Source organism: Perissodus microlepis, chromosome 20 (assembly GCF_051167445.1).
Source record: "Perissodus microlepis isolate ML-2025 ecotype Zambia chromosome 20, ASM5116744v1, whole genome shotgun sequence".
Taxonomy (NCBI): domain Eukaryota; kingdom Metazoa; phylum Chordata; class Actinopteri; order Cichliformes; family Cichlidae; genus Perissodus; species Perissodus microlepis.
Window position 1 is genome coordinate 26,697,103 of NC_140480.1, and position 16,851 is coordinate 26,713,953.

The following is a 16,851-nucleotide window of genomic DNA, read 5'->3' on the forward strand; positions in this document are numbered from 1 at the left end:
AGGAACAAATTGATGAGAATTCTGAAATGCTTATATTTTTTTCTAACACTTCCAGTGTAGGATTCATCAGCATCACAACACATAGCACTGTGATTCTCACTATGGAGGTGAAAAGCGGCTCCGAGTGGAAAATATGCTTAAAGAGCCATTTAAAAAAAACACAAACCCAAAAACCAACCTGTGACTACAGCTTATGACAGAACACCAACAATACTAAATCTGAGCCAGTTTCGTTCCCATTTTTATAACATACTATACATAAAAAAGTAGGTTCCTGTATCATATTCTCAAACGTCTGTGCAAAAATCCCCAGTTCCCTCAAATACCACCACCTACAAAGTGCATGACTGGAAGAACACTGTACGCTATACATAGCCTCAATACTCACATACTGTAGGTCACTAATGCACAGGACAGTAAGGGAGTCATTGTATGACAAAATCCAATGGAATTAGCTTAACATAAAACAATACACCTTACAAACATCGTAACACACCAGAAAACAGAACAGTTAAATGTACAACTTGCAACAAACAACAACAGTACGCATGCAAAATATGCATTCATGTCATCGTTATGCAAGAGCAATCCAATGACTGCATCACGACCTTATATATTATATTCACAATCAATATATTACATTTCTGTTTCAAGATACTTAAAAGAGAACATACTTGTGTTTTTGCGTGTTGGAGCCCATTAGCTATATCTTACATATACTTTACATCACAGTCAGCCTTTGTCCAAATCAACACCAAAGTGTGTGTGAAATATGTGATCAACCCCAATGTGCAGTCTGTTATTCATTCATTTTTTTAACCACATTGGTAATACAGCTGTGTTTTGGAGAATAGAAATGTATGCTACAACTTAGAATGTGGTCATCAGTAGTGTAAAATATATTTCATATGTATTTACTGGGCTGGCGTTTGCAAAACCACCAATACATGTTAAGGACAGAAAGACAGCATCGCCTGCCTAATGAATAGAAGTGACACCCAAAGATGTGTCAAATGAAAGTCCACCATAAAGTCTATACAGGCCAGTGCCGGACAGTGTTGGTCCCGTCTACTAGCCGAGCCCTTGGTCCTGGCTTTCTGTGTGCCTGCGGCTGGTGCGCTTACGCTGCTGCTGCTGTTTGGGACTGATTTGGTCCCAGTAGGACTGACAGTACTGGTTGATCAGTCTAATCTCAGGCGGGAATGGTGTAGAGGCGAGGGAGGACTGCGAGTATGGCTGTGTTTGACGGGTTTTTGGCTCTTCGTCCTCGTCTTGAGCGGTGAGAGCTAAAACGATGTCTCGATCAAGGATGCGCAGCGCAATGCGGGTCACCGTGTGTTTAAAGTTGTTTTCAGTGGCGAGGCAGTGGTAGAGCCCAGCGTCTGTTTGGTTGAGAGACTTCAGAAGGATGCCGTGGTTGGTCTTAACAACCCCTCCGGCACGGTTGAGCTGAAGGAAAAAGGGTGAAACAGCAGATAAGTCAAAGAAAGGGAACAAGTTTAAATAATAATTTTAAATAATAGGGCAAATAATTGTCCTGTGGAAACACAGAAACAGCCTCTTATATAAAAGGTAGCAAAATACACGTGTTCATATTTTAATATGTAAAATTATTTTGCTTTATATACACAGGGTCCGCTGTTGCTTACAACATTGTGTGGCTATTTCTAAGCTGGAAGAAGGGACTTTTTTTCTTTGTTTCCAGTGATCACAAACCTCGATACTTACTGGAAAAAAATAAACTCTCAGCAATAAAAGCAATAAAGATAGTTACCAAAAAGGGAAGTGATTCCTTTTGCATCTTAAAAAAAAAGGAAAAAGAAAAAAGATTGCTCTTCCTCACCACTTTCCTCTTTCCTTCTCTCTGGAAGAGCCACTTTACTGTGGCCTGGGGAGAACGAGGCTGACACTCCAAGAAGGTGCTGCTGCCCTCTACTCCAAACTGCACTGTCTCTCTCAGACGTTTCTCAACTGGACATTTAGATGGTAAAAAAAAATAAAGTTAAAAAAATGCTAAATTTTGAAGTTTACATCATTTTAAAACATAAAATTGTCACACCTTTGGCGTTAAAGCCTCTGCACTGCCTCAGCGGGTCGCCGTGTTTAACGTCCTGTCTTCTGCTTCTCCTGAGACAGAATTCAGTTGAAATTTGACGTTATATTGTCACATCCTTACTTTATAGTATAGAGGTTTATGAGACGTCCCTAACCTTTTGGTTGATGGCGTGAAAGCAGAGCAACTCTCTCCATCCCAGGCACAGTAGGGGTCCCGAGCCAGACAGCAGTCAGAGCAGGCCCTGCCGTACACCCCACAGCGGTGAAGCGACACTTGGGTCAGCCCTGCGTCTGATGACACGTACAGCTGTTGCTGTGGCAACACAAGCAAAAAAACAAAAAACTTAGCAAGTGTCTGTGGGGCATTTGTTTCAATACATGCAAAGAAATGTATATGACCAGGTTAGATTTGTCTTACTCTTTTAGATGATATTTTCATAGTCTTGACTGGTGCTCTGGTCTAAAAATGTATTAAAAAAAGAAAAATGTAAAAATAAATGACCCCTTTTCTTAGAACACACTGCACTGTGTACTTTTTAGGACCACACATTTAGACATACCCGAAAAACCTCCACTTCCTCTAGTGTCAACTCCTCCATGCTCGTTGGGTCCTTAGGCAAAACTATTACCTTTTGCACAGTGCCTCGATCTAGAAGTATGAATGAATTATGATCAAAAACAACATTTGCATGAAAAAAAAAAGAAAGAAATCAACTTCAACCGAGCATGTGCAATCATCCCTGAAGTTGTCTCACCTGTCCCCAGGAAGAGCACTTCATAGCGCCCATCAACAGCATCCACCTGATCCACCACCAGGGCAGTGTATCTATAGTCCACACCAGTTCTCACCACCAGGGGGCGGCGATGGATAGGATAAACTGAATGAAACATGAGGGGATGGGCTCTGATGAAATTCACAGCCTCATCTGAAAAGTTCTTTGAGGATCGGATACCAGGAGTGAAGGTTCCTCCCGGACACTGGGTGGAAAAAAAAAAGGAGGGGAGATTTCGTGTGCATCATCTGGTGACTTCCTTTTGATTTAAATTTCAGCATCTGGGTTTTATTCCATTGTGTCATTTTGGACATTACGTGACAGAAACCTACCGTTCCAGGCCTTGGGTAGGGAATCTTGCCAGTGTACTCTGTCCATTGATAATTATGGCCATGTTTGTGGGCAAACGGTCCGTTGAATACGTTGCGGATATCAGCCATTGAGTAAACACAGACTGCTGATCCCTTGAACACAGAGCTTGAGCACAAACAGACAATTAAGGTAATAAGTAGAGGTAGGAGACAGCTTGCACCCTACCCATGAAATTAAGTTATGTCCACACAAATGTGTGAAAATAAAAACTGAGTTAATGAGATTGAATGAGAAGTGAATTCATTGGCCGAGTCTCCAAATATGACTCACCCTGCTGTAGTGAAGAGAGCGTACACCATAGGGTTTCGTTCATCCTGCGTTGGCTGTATAAACACATCCCCTATTAAAAGAATGACATGCAAATCAGTAACGCTATAGGCAAGTTATAATGCAACCAGTTTAAACACAGTGCTTATTTTATTATGACTTTACGTAGTTCGTCAAATCGTGTCTCCACCCCGTCTTCTCCTATCACCGAACAGATAAGACGAGCCTTCAGGAACGTCGTCCAGCGGTTCACCAGGGACTTCTGTCCTCCTTCGTCATTCTAGACAGGAAAGAAATTAGGTCAATGCATTTTATATTAAAAAGGTGAGCTGCTTATAGTTTCACAACTTGCGCAGTGTGCTTTGGCTCACCAGACACACTCTTCCCACCCTGGCTAAAACAGTGGGACTCGCCCCACCGCTGGAGTCTAGACTCTTCTCTCGGAAAAAGAAGTACAGTTTGTCGTCATTCTTTTCTGCACTGTCAGGGATCTGCTGGATTCGAATAAACACAGGCTCTGGAGGATAAAAACAGATAAGCAGAGAGAGGATTGAGGCAAGTGGTTGTCAAAAAAATGAACGGAGCAATAACCTGTAATCAGTAATATTTACCTACTCAGACCCACACTTACTCACCGTTGAGCCATCTGGAGTCATACTGCTCTGTCCTGATTGCCGTTCTTCCTCCCATGGTCCTAAACACAGCAGCATCTGTACTCATGAAGTCGATATGTACCCCTGCATATAGATTACCATCTGCACAGGTGGGACCGTAAAAAAACAGGGTGGTAAAACAGTAGCTTAAGGAGTTTGAGAAGGAATTTAGTGGTTTTTTTCTGGCTATAAATCAGTCATGTCTTACTGATCAAAACTGCAACATTCTCCTGTTTGGGATCATAGGAACATTTTCCCTTCCCCGAATCCACATACCCAGGGACCAGCCTAAACAGGTAGTCCTGCAGAGGCAGATTAGATAGTCAGTATGCATGAAAATAGACCGCTAAGACATCACAAGGGAGCATGGGAAATCATAAACAAATCAGCGCCCCGGGTTGTAGCTGTGAAATATTTAGCGAGGACAAAGCTGGAGGGGTTTTGCTGTAAATGCCTCTAAGGGAACGGTAATCGTCTTGTTCACCTCTGCCCTCCAGCCTCTGTTGATGAATGTGCAGATGGGTTGGTACGCTCCTGTTCCACAAGTGTAGAGGTGGGTGCGGTTCCACGGCTCTATCAACCGCACAAAGTTGGCACATTCACCCTGACAAAGGAGAGTAAGACAAATGGAATCCAAACACTGTATCTTGAAAGCAGGAGCCTCCAACTTTTTTGAAAGAACAGGATGTAAATACTTGACGCTACCTGTTTTCCCTTTCCTGTCATCTGACATTCTCCCTTTCTCTTAGCAGATGCTGGCCAGTGGATCTGTTGTTCCAAAAGCACAAATACCCCCAAACAGTGAATTATTAAGGATCAATGCACTCTGAGACTAAATACCACATACCAAATGGCAGAGTGGATTTAGGAAGAAAGGAATTTATACACACTATGAGTGGCTCCTTGTTAACATTGTGCATGTCCAGAGCCACCAGGTACTCCCGGCTGCCCAAGTACAGACGTCCCTGGTCCTGATCCATCAGAAGTACACGGTAATCGCTGGTATTGAAGGTGAAGCTGAAGGGTCGTGCCGCTCTTGTGTCCATCAGTTCTGTTTGGAAAGTGTTGCCAGTTTGTTAAAAAAATATTACAACTTCGCCACTCGGAAAAACCAGCGTCATGTGGAGAAAATCCAGTCATATTATTCCTTTTATGCTTTTACCATGTTTCATTACAGACTTGGATGAACTTATGGTCCCTTAAACAGCATACTTCTCACTTGTGTGCAGGAAAATGTGTGTCACAGATTAAATATAACTCAACTTAGAGCATTTTAGGAAACATTTTCGCTTTTAAGATCTTAATATTTTATGCGTCCTGGCTGTCTGATTGAGTTTAAGGCACCGCGTGCCCTGTGGAGTTAGACGAAAAAGCGAGTCCCTTAGGAAACACGGTCAGTGGAACTCACGGCTAATTCTTAAGATCAGATTTGTGTTCAGCAGAGCGTAACCTGTTAAGACATGCAGTGAAAAATGTTTCCCCCTTTTTTGTTCTCCTGAAAACCCTGATTAGGCTATTTTCATCTGCTGCAAGACAAATGGACTCTACTGTGGAGGACTTTACTTCTGAAAGTTTCCATTCTTTCATCTAACAACTAGTTTAAACACATACAAAGTAAGACTCGCTCATACATCTGTGGCATGTGCAAAATTCTGACCACCATATGTGCACACTGTGACATGGCACACTCATGGTAAAGACAGCAGGATTATATATTGACAAATGTTCACAGAGACCCTTAGAAGTGGGCTTACAGGGAATCAAGAGGAAGCACAATCTCTATTTACATCAAAGCACCTTCAATTTTCCTTTTGAGGCCCGTGTTAACAGGATGCAGTCAAGGTGCAACAAAAATAAGCTATGCAATCGGATCTCCGGGCAACATGGGATGGAGTCTCAGAGGTGGGACGAGGTCCGGTTCTGTTCCCAAGAGGTAAACACAGGATAACAAGCTTCTGGACAAGCGCCACATCACTGGGTCATAGTGGATTCACTGAACAGGCTAAATGTAGAAACACCACACCCCTATACATGTCTCCATTCTCCAAAAATAGCAAACAATGTACTGCCATCATCTGGTAAACATTCAGCAAACACTTACCCCCTGACAACATTCTGACACTGACAGGGAAACACTGGGAAGGACACACAATTCAAGTATGAAGCCACAGCTGGGCCACTATGAGCTCTCGTGTTACAGCTTGACAACATATTGTCACTAAGGCACTAATGACTGCTGCCATTTACTGTAGTCCCAGACGTCTCTCGAGTATGAGCTAACTGCTGACAGCACTGCGAGGGCATAAGATTCTAAAACATGGCTTCAGTTACACTGCCGATTCTGCTCTCTAGCAACACTAATTCAACCGATTTACAGTTATTCCCATTTTGGCGCTTATGACTGATACAACTTCCCAGCAGCAGGGAAGTCAGTGTAGTGTTCCTTTCCTCTCCAGGCCTCCTGTACCCCCAGAGTGTCACTCAGCCCGGCTCATTCGTTCAGAAGAGTCACATGTCCTCCAGCCTCCTCAAAAACCTCCTCCACAGGCGCCTCAAGGGAACAAAGAGACTCGCTGTCACAAACAATGAACAATAAATCCTTGGAGTCGCAGAAAAGAATTGCAGAGTAAATCCAACTTTTTTCTTTTCCTTTTTTTGTTTGGTATTAGGGGGAAGGGTGACTTAAGTCTGCGAACGTGCTCTTACGAACAATCTAGCGTTCACCTTTCAGCTCCTCCAAACATCCTCCTGAAAGTGAAATTGTCAAGGACAGCTCCTGACAGATGTGAATTCCTTTTTCTGAGAGGAACACGATCAAGTTCAAGACCGAGCTTGCGCAACTGGTCAGACTTCTACTTTGTTCAAACTGCTGCAAAAACTCACTGGTATGTATAAGCTGTTTACCAAAAGGGGATTAACGTTAAAAGTCACGCAAAAATGCACAGCAATTACTTTCTCGAGCCCCAAATGGAAAGTGTCTCCGTATGCAAGAGCTGTCAACAGCGTGTCTTTGGTGTTACAAAATCAGCTGAATTCAAAACAGCACTGGCTATAAAGCACAGATCCCGTGATTAGTTCACCTCTAATCTGCCTCAGGTGGCTTTTCTTGAAATTGTACCAAATCATAAATGTTTCCCATTAAATCGCTGCACTTGAAGAACATAATGAAGCAAGCATGTCAGCACTGCCTAGACCTGACCTGCAAACAGAAGGTCCTGACTCAACTCCACATGAAAGCGCTTGGGAACGTTATAAATCTCACTCACACCTCTAATTCTCACTTACACGAAGTTCAGGTGTGATGCCCGCATGTGTGTGTTTGTGTGTCTTTCTGCGAGTTTAAGTGACAACATGATAGGGATGCAGAAAATACCTGTAATCATCCGACATTGTTTGGATGAAAGGTGTCTTCCACATATTTGTAACACGAATCTCTGCTATTATAGTTAATGACGACAGGGAACAGACAACACGGGAAAATCCCAAACACCTGCAAAAAAGCTTCAAAGAAAACACTATCTGCCCCATCTCAAATCTACTCTGGCTTTCAAAAAGGTCATGATCAAATTTCAGCTGTTTCCTTCTTGTGTCAGACCGTCAGCCATCAAAAAACAAAGAACTGACAGGTTACACTGTAGTGCGTGTGGATTTCAGGGTGTGGGGACAAATTGTTGAAGGGCACTACCAGCATCCACACGTAATATCCACCTTTTGTTTTCAGCGTTGCACAGTTTGACGTGTGGCAGGAAATACGTTCTTTACATATGCATGAAAAGGAAATAGAACCGCTAGTTCGGATGCGCGCGTGGGCGTATGGGTGAGTTTTTGCGCAAGCGAGTGGCTTTGCGGGAGAAACCAAAAAAGTACAATAAACTATTACGATAATCCCCGCTGACAGAAGAGTTCTAGTTAATCTGTACGAACTCACCTTTAAAGGAGAGGCGAACCCGAGGAGCAGACTGCTGCACGCCCAAGCTTCTGCAAACACAGAGGGCCAAAAGGAGGAGCTGGGCTCCAGATGCTGTCATGGTAACAGTCACGCAGGTAGCCCACAGAGATCTAAATCTGGACGAAAAGAAGAAAGACGAATGAACTATTATTATAGAGTGCCCCATGAGAAATGGGAGACATAAAAAGAAAGAAGGGAGGACAGGCAAGCTAGTCTCTCTCACTTTCTCTGATCTCTCTGATCATAAGTTTGGCCTGCAGCCTTCCAAGGCAAGACGTCTCGTTTGGCAGGAGAGAACAACGTCCAAATCTTCGCACCTGCGCTGGAAAATATGACAGGCCTATTATTTATTTAAAGTGTAAGCGTAGTGAGTTATGTGTCAAGACTGTATAATAATACTTGTAAGTATACAGTCAGTTGGAAAAAGTCTAAAAAAAAAAAAAAAAGAAGAAGACTAATGCCTTGTGGTCTTCATCTTGTACACATTACAGTTTGTTTTGCATACATTTTGCCCATGTTTCTTTTAGAAAACTGTATCAAAAAGATGATGAAGATGCCCATCAATGAGTCCCTCTGGTTTTCCCTCAGTCTTTTCAACAAAGCATGTCAGTGTACTTTCAGGAGCTGAGAAGTGAAATATATGACAGTTCAAAGACACAGGTAGTCCTGGCTGAAACAATTTCTGACAGTTTAGGGGTGTTGAAACGTAGCCTAACTGTTAGACCTTAACTCAGACATTTATTATGCATCTGCACTTTGCTTTGAGAGGATCCCATATAAATTATGAATACTAAAAGCTGAGTCCATAACATCCATTAAATTGTCTCCCTGAAGGTGTGCCTTGCTCGGGCTATAAGCTATCCCTCGGGTTTTTTCACCCCCTCCTTATGACATCCGTGTAGCCAAGGCCTCCAGTGCACATGGTACAAGCCTGGAAATGAGTTATTCATGGTCAAAAATGGGGTGGGATTTCACAAAAGGTTTTTTTTTTTTCACAATAAGCCACTCATTTATCTGACACACATAATACAAAAAAATATGCTGCCATAAAAAAAGCTGATGAAACTGAAATGACTGACATGGTAAGAATTTAGAAATTTAAAACAGAAGCTGCTGGGAATACCTCACAGTCTTCTTGGCATATTCACACAATTGCTATATTTACTCACCATGGGAGCTTGATTCCTATTCGCTTTTATCAAACCTCGTATATTACTTGCTAATAACCCGTCATGCACCGTGAGATATTTGAAATGAGGTAGAGACCATTGAAAATACAAAGGTGTGAGATTTTTTTTTGTAGTCAGCCCTTGTAACATTAACATTATGACTTTATAAATAAAAACATGATATACAAAATATTAATAATAAACTGATACTGACAAATAATTAGAAAACATATTTGACCCTAATTTGAATACATAATGTCTATGACCCGCTGACTCTGAAGGCTACATTTAACCTACCAATATTTAGATGAAGATGGAAAAAATAATTAAAGGGTGAGTCTACTTGAAATGCCTTAAAAATATCGTTACAAATGCAATTAGTGGGTGTTACTAAACCATTATACTGAGCCCGAGGGAGTACATGTTCGAGATGGCCTGATTTTCGTGGTATTTGTACAAGTGGCGGCACTCCTGCTGGTTTTCTGTGCTTGGGTGGGATCAGCAGTAGAGATTAAAGTTCTGCTGTGTTATTATATGGTTTCCATTTAAAGAAAAATAATAATAATTACAGGATTTCTATAACCTTGTTCTTTTTTCGGGAGGAGTGCGCGCTTACCTGTGAACTCAACATCCAGAAATAGGAGCCGTGGGCTACAAATGCGTGCACTCCAGTCATCTGCCATCCAGACCACGCTACAGAGTAACCAAACCTGAGTTAAAAGTTAAACCAGAGAGAAGTTAAATGCCCTACCTTTGATACCGGGCTTTCGGGAAAGCCGCCGTGCCTTTCAGATCCCAAACTTGCGGGATGTTACCGCTGCACTCCTCGCGTTTTGCGCCTCGGAGCTGGGCTGGAAAATCTCTGTCAGCAGCTCTGCGCAGGCATAAAACAATCCGATAGGTTTGCTAATTCCTCTTCTGAGGAAAAACCGAAGGCTAATCGGTCGCCATTGACCAAAAGCATTCACTCAACATATTTTTTTAAAAAAAGGAGGAAGAGAAGGAGGAGGGGGAAACAACTAATCCTTTAACGCCTTTTCCACTCTTTCCAAAAAAAAAAAAAAAAGAGAGAGAAAAAAGTTTAAACCTGGATGGCAACAACCATCGCCGTGATGTGAACGAGATGTTGGTCCGCTGATCCGTAAAAGTGAGTTTGGAGGTGACTGAGTGAGATTCAAGTGACCAGGTGCAGGTGTTGGGAGAGTGTATGCCCCGCTGTCCTCTCCCTTCTGTTCTTTCCCCACCCAGCCTTCGCTCTCCTGTTGGCCCACAGCAGCATTGGACCAAACCTCTTGGTACACCATATGGGTATGTTAACCCTATCACTGCTGCTGAGTTAAACTCACAGCTCCACTCTGCTGTAAACTGCAACTAATCTATATCAGTCTAATTATTTTAGAATGCTTAAATTATTGCGTATTTTATGGAAACTGTGAAGGGCATACAGTCACTGTTGAATGTTTTTTTCTTTTTCATTTTTAGTTTTTTTGAGGCACCAGAAGGGCCACAGACTATTCTTACACATGATGCAGGGACTGAAATTTACTATTAAGCATCTAGGAGTCGGGTCTGCTACTAGGACAATGTCACCATTACTTTTCAGAGCCAGGTCAGACGAAAAAGATTCCAGGGATTCCTCTCTGGCTGGCTCCAGCGCTCATGACAACAGTGACAAAGCAACCAGAAAGGGGGGGAGGACTGAATGTAAAGGACATCCATCCTTTTAACGGAGCCTTGAGCTTGAAATTAAAACAGCTTTTAGGGCGCCTCTCATCATTGCCGGCTTTGTGGAGAGCCCTGACGCAGTGTGGCGCACTAAAGACACAAAAGCAGACAGTGAGTGTATTCTGAGCAACAGCCCTGTAAGACAGTAAAATAAAATAAACCCATGAGGTGATGTGGTGTGCCAGTGTGTAAAAGGTCACATGGTGGGGGCAGTTCTTGGCAAAGCCTCAGAACACTCTAATCTTCAACGCTTAAATCTATCTTCAATGCACGTTTTCAGGTTTGATTCCTCATCACACCAGCAGAGTATGTGAAATCACTGACCTTATCAGAAGCTGGGTATCAGCCACATGTGATCTACAGGCGGCAAAGTGTGTCAAAATGTATCCAGGAGAGCGCCTTTGTTTCCTGCCCCACTGGAGGCATCCTTCTGTTTCCAGTTGCGGAAATGACTCATGACTGTGTGCCGGGTTCAAGTTTCCATGTGCTCTCAACTTTGGCCATGGACACCAATAAACTGACCAGCTCCCACCCTTCACAAGCACTCATTAACGTCATTTGTACAGTATCTTTCACTGCATCATCCTGTGTTCTTATCTCCCCAGCATTCATACACTGCTGCCTCAACTTGCTAAAGTCATAGCAACAGCCCCTCACTGAGTGTTGCGGTTGGTATTTTTGCTCTGTGTACGTGAGTCTATCCCGGTTAACTCCAGCATGATGGATGATTTTGTTGGAGACAGACTGTAGGATTAGGAAACAACATTGGCTGGTTTTCTGGTCCACAAAAAGCCCCCCTCAAGTGGCTCTTCTTCCCTAATGGATAGGTAATGTGAAATGTGAGGTAGACATTGATCCCTGTAGGCCAACCAAAAACTCCTGGTGAATCCTGGGACCTCAGACCCATCAATCATTTCCAGAGCCAGGGTATTGTCCCCGCAAGGAAAGACAACCTATTATTTTAACCCCCTGATGGGTTCTCCTGCAGTGTATTGATGAACTGAAGAGTGTCTGAACATGCCAGCAGCTCTGAGGCATGTCCAGGGCATCACCATTACATGAAATCACCTTAAGAAGAAATTATAGGGTAGAGAAAATAAGACTATAAGACATTCACAAGAATTGTTTGCCCTGTGTTCAGTGACAACGCTTTCCACGCAGATTAACAAGCCTTGCAATTATTATCTTACAGGTCCGAAAAAATGTAAACATCACAATGGATGAAAAGAGAGCAGGTGCTGTGCGACACTCACGAACTTCACACACCAGTGATTATCAAAGGAGAACAACTTTGGAAAACATCTTTGACATGAAGGGTGCATACGTGGCGCACATTCCAGACACAGCCTGCTCACCACACAGCGGATTGGGAATGAGGTGAGTGCAGACTTTTAGTGCAAACACTCTACAAACATAATGTAGCTTCGGCTTCTTTGAGATGGAGCACCGTCTGCAGTCGTCCAACATGCCACGTGTCTACAGGGCCAGCCAGCCCGCCATCTGCCTTGAAGACAAGACTGACACTTTCCCTTGTAATAAAACGCAGCTGGGAGATTCAACAGCTGCTGAAGAAGAGCTCTTTCCAAATAACAAGGGGTATGTGCGTGTGTGTGTGGTTGGTAGGGAGGGTAGCTGTATTTCAAAAGAGGATAGTGAGGATGTAAGCAGATGAGTGCAAGCACAGTCCCCGTGTCTTAAAAGGTAGATCTGTCAGCACTCTTTGAAAAGTCTTTGGTAATAGCTGGTTAATTTTTAAGTGTCCCAGTGGGAGAAAAACAGTTCAAAATGTTATTTGTTTTGAGTATTTATGACTCGAGCTCTATCTTAACCTCTGCCACAGACATTGTTTGCGCTAAGAGAATTAGTGAAAAAAAAAAATGTGGCAAGCTGAACAAAGTGAGAATACAGTGCATGCGGGTCTTTCTTTGACAGATAAATTTGTATGCCGGCGCACATGCATACAGTGTGTGCATGCCGCCACGGAGACACAAACTCACGCGCGTTCGCGTCTGCTGCTCGAATTGAAATTAAATTGATTTCTCTTATCTCCGTCCACACCCTTGCTCCCTGCTCTCTTCGCACATATCCTTGAGACACCAGACTCCAGGTGAATTTCAATGTCAAAGACACAAAAGGTAACGCAGAAGCTGCAATCTGTTCATTCTGTCAAGAAGTTGTGTGTGTGTGTAGGTGTGCGCGTGCACTTGTGTGCGTGTGTCTACAGTACGTGCAGTGTGATTGGTTGGGGATAGGCCTATTCATCTGTCTGGTGTGATCGTGGCTCTGTAACTGGGCCTAGGCGTGAGTATGCACTCTGTGATCTCCCAGATAAGAGTCATCCATCTGCTGTGTGTATCTGTCAGGGCCCGGGCAGCCCTGCTTATCACTGCACTCATCCATTTCCCTCAGTCATACTCACTCCATTCTCTTCTCATTTTTAGCTGCTCTCTCTGCTGCACTACTGAAATGCTGTGCTTCATCTTGATTATCTGACGAGCAGTGGATCGCGCTCGCGTTAAAAACCCGAAGGTGTGTTTATGTGACGCGCGGCTCCTGCAAGCGTGCGTGCACCCCAAAGCGAGCACATCGAATGCAAGCTTCGCAAACAGCACTACAAGACCTACATTTGCAGACACACACTCACACACAGGTAGTTGTTATTCAAGGAGGCCTATCTCAAACCGTCAGATTATCCACTATTGATGAGCCTCAGAGAGCAGCTCATGCCCCTTTTTTGCACACATTGCAGGAGAAAAAATAACCTCCCCCACATTAAACACAGATGAGGAATTAGCTCCCGTGTGTTGTTCTTTCATTTTTTTTTTGTCACCGTTAATCGGCCTGAGATTCTTAAGATGCACTGAACATGAAGCAGCATGACAAGATGATTTGTGTACAGTAGCAACAAGAGCTCAACCCAGGGAAGTGTAGTTTACGCCGGAGAATCCATTTAGGATTTTGCCACCCCACACATAACAAAGGCTTCACAGACTACCCTCAGACCACAAAGCAGCCTGAGGATGGTTTTACCGTCCCAGCAATCTGTACTTAGTTTGTCACAATCAATATTGTAGGAACCAACCTCATTATTAATTCATAGTCATGAAAACATGTGGTGCTCTGAGATAGGCCAAAAAAAAACTACTTCAAAGAGGAGACAAACACTGTGTTTCACATGGGATCACTTCATGTGGCCATAATGTGTTTCATCATCAGTATTAATAGTATAGGCCCATCCTAGACCGCATACCCCGGGTGCTGCTACAACAGGACAGGTTTTCGCTAGTGGAATATTTATAGCTGTGCATTAAAAGTGGAATCAGGGGTTTAAGTGTACCATTGCAACAGCACTGCTGGTCCTTTGTCTGGGCCTGTCCAAAAATGTCTTGCCCGTGGCTATTTGCAGTGCTACATTTGAAATGTCAGTGATAACAAACACTGCCGTCAAATCAAAGTTGGAATACAATAAAGAACAGCTGTATCTCAGCGGGTCTTCTTTGATTCTTCCCGTCAAGATGCAAGTGTTGCAGCCAAACATATCTGAGATCACTTTAATAAGTCACACATCTATAACTTATTAGAAGCGGTTAGTGTTCGTGTGAGACAGCTGAGGGAAGACTTAATCATTTCTCATTTCTACACACCTAATAGCCTAAATACTGCTGTCAAATTTGACTGTTTATGAGATATTAGATTCACTCATTAAAAACAAAAAAATGACAGCTATTCTAACAATAGATTGGCTTAACCACACTGCCATCTTGTGGCTATTTTATTATCATTATGAAATCCTTTGTTTAACTCTTTCCACCTTGGAAACTTACTAGAGGGCAAGCCTAGTTTCTATGAACTGAGTGGTTTCTGTCTTGTTTTAAGGCTACTTAAAGAACAAAGAGGCTGAGTGTGCATCAGAAGGTAGTGAGGGTGATCCCTGTCTATGCAGTTTATTGGGACTACTCTTGGAAAAACCTATTCTAATGGTTATAAAACCACTTTTTTATTAATCAATACTGAGTTGTCAAAGCTCATCTTTAAAGGTACAGGAGAGGTGATCAAATGCTGTCTTTATGGAAAGAAGAGCTAAACAGTCTTGTTGAGACCTGGAACCTTTTTTTAAAGGCAGACCGATATACAATAACCTCAGTAAAAGTTCTGGACCACTCATCATTTCTTTACACTTTGCTTCTAAGCAGCCAGGCGTGCTTGTCATTTCTAAGTTGGCCTTGAGCAATAACACCACAATTTCTGAAGGTCTCTCACAGTTTTTCTTTAATAGTACTTTTGCACCACCAAGGTGTTTCTCAAAGAGCTGTTAGCTGAACACTTGAGGAAACTGGACAAGCGATCAAATCAATGATGAATCCAAATTAGATATTTTTGGTTCACTATGTACAGAAGAGATCAAGAGGGAGAAACAACAGTGAATGTCTCCATCCATCTGGTGGAGGCTCTGTCATGGTTTGGGGCTGCATTTCAGCCAGTAGTGTTGAGGATTTCTTCAAACTTGATGGAATTATAAATACAGAAAAGTACTTATTGGGAAAGTGTCAGTGGCTTCAGTCGTGGATTGGCCTCCCTAGAGCCAGTATCGAAATAGTGTGGAATCAGACTGAAAACAAAAGACAAGCCAGCTAACATCCAAGGAAGAGCTTTGGGAGAATTGTACAAACTCGTTTTTTTCCTTTTTGTACTGTATTTGCATGTACATTTGCACATTTTCTTGGCAAAATGCAAAGAGGGCGATTTAAATCTTTTTCTCAGAAGTGTACTTGCACAACAATACAGGCACACAAACACAAAGAAACACATTATACATGGTCAGAATTAAAAGCAGGTGCAAGTGTGTCACCGAGTGCATTTGTATGCATCAGAGGATCTGAACCCAGATGTTACAGGCTCGATGTGAATAAGAGGAAGAGAGATATCCAGTGACTAGATGTTGTAAATATTATATATTTATGTTTTTAAGATTTTTTTTATTGCGTAGTGGGGCAGTGAAGAGGAACAGGTAAGTGAGGGGTAAGAAAATATTTAAGAAGCCAAACACATAGCAGCAATTAAATACATTTAGGTATATAGATATGATCAAGACGAGGATCAGAATGGTGATTTAAGTGACTCAAGTGAGTTGTTAGTGGCAGACGGGCTGGTCTGATATCTGAAATTGCACATCAACTGAGAGTTTCCCACACAACCATCTCTAGGGTTTACAAAGAATGGTCTGAAAAAGAGAAACGATCCAGTGAGTGGCATCTCCATTGGTGAAAAACTGGTCAGACAAGAATGGCTAAACTAATTTGAGATAAGTGCAACTCCTGTCAGCAGAAACAGAGAAGTGGGTGCTACAAGTGCTACAATTCACACAGAGGTTCACCATAAATTGCTGAATAGAAGACTAGAAAATGTTGCCTGGTCTCATGAGCCTCAATTTCTGCTGCAACATTTGGACGGTAGGGTCAAAATTTGGAGTAAACAACATTCACCCCGCCTTATATCAGAGGCTCAGGCTAGTGGTGGTAGTGTCATGATGTGAGGGGTGTTTTCTTGCCAGATTTTGAGCCCCTTAGTAACAACCGAATACTGTGTAAACACCACAGCATACCAGGATATTTTTGCTGAAAAAGTCCATCCCATTTTGACCAAAGTGTACCCATCTTCTGATGAGTCGCACCAAGTAAAAAGATCTCAAACTGGGATCTTGAACACGATAAAGAGCTCATTGTACTCAAACGTCCTCCAGAGTCGACAGATCTGAAGCCATAAAGAGCACCTATGGAATGTGGTGGAACGGCAGATTCAGATCACGATGTGCAGCTGATAAATCCACAGCAACCGTGTGATGCTATCGTGTCAATACAAATCAAAACCTCTGGGAAATCTTTCCTGCA

The 16,851-nt window shown here is 42.7% G+C and overlaps 1 protein-coding gene across 4 annotated transcripts; it reads right to left on the reverse strand.

Annotated features, from left to right (window-relative positions):
* Positions 1-13: 13 nt before the first annotated feature.
* LOC146364690 (semaphorin-3F-like) lies at positions 14-10,505 on the reverse strand. 4 transcript variants are annotated; one of them, XM_084918065.1, is made up of 20 exons: positions 10,326-10,505; positions 9,990-10,112; positions 8,293-8,391; positions 8,049-8,185; positions 5,011-5,171; positions 4,826-4,888; positions 4,605-4,724; positions 4,329-4,422; positions 4,103-4,222; positions 3,839-3,984; positions 3,633-3,747; positions 3,471-3,540; positions 3,161-3,305; positions 2,811-3,033; positions 2,616-2,704; positions 2,474-2,515; positions 2,211-2,368; positions 2,060-2,127; positions 1,844-1,971; positions 14-1,449 (listed from the first exon to the last, which is right to left on the reverse strand). In XM_084918065.1, exons 4-20 carry the CDS (start codon positions 8,146-8,148, stop codon positions 1,072-1,074), a joined length of 2,220 nt encoding a protein of 739 aa, XP_084774191.1. In that variant the 5' UTR covers positions 8,149-8,185; positions 8,293-8,391; positions 9,990-10,112; positions 10,326-10,505; the 3' UTR covers positions 14-1,071. The 4 variants fall into 4 exon arrangements, with proteins under 4 accessions (XP_084774191.1, XP_084774190.1, XP_084774188.1 ...); XM_084918064.1 differs by having other exon boundaries at positions 8,293-8,409; XM_084918062.1 differs by having other exon boundaries at positions 8,293-8,386; positions 9,990-10,433.
* Positions 10,506-16,851: the final 6,346 nt, after the last annotated feature.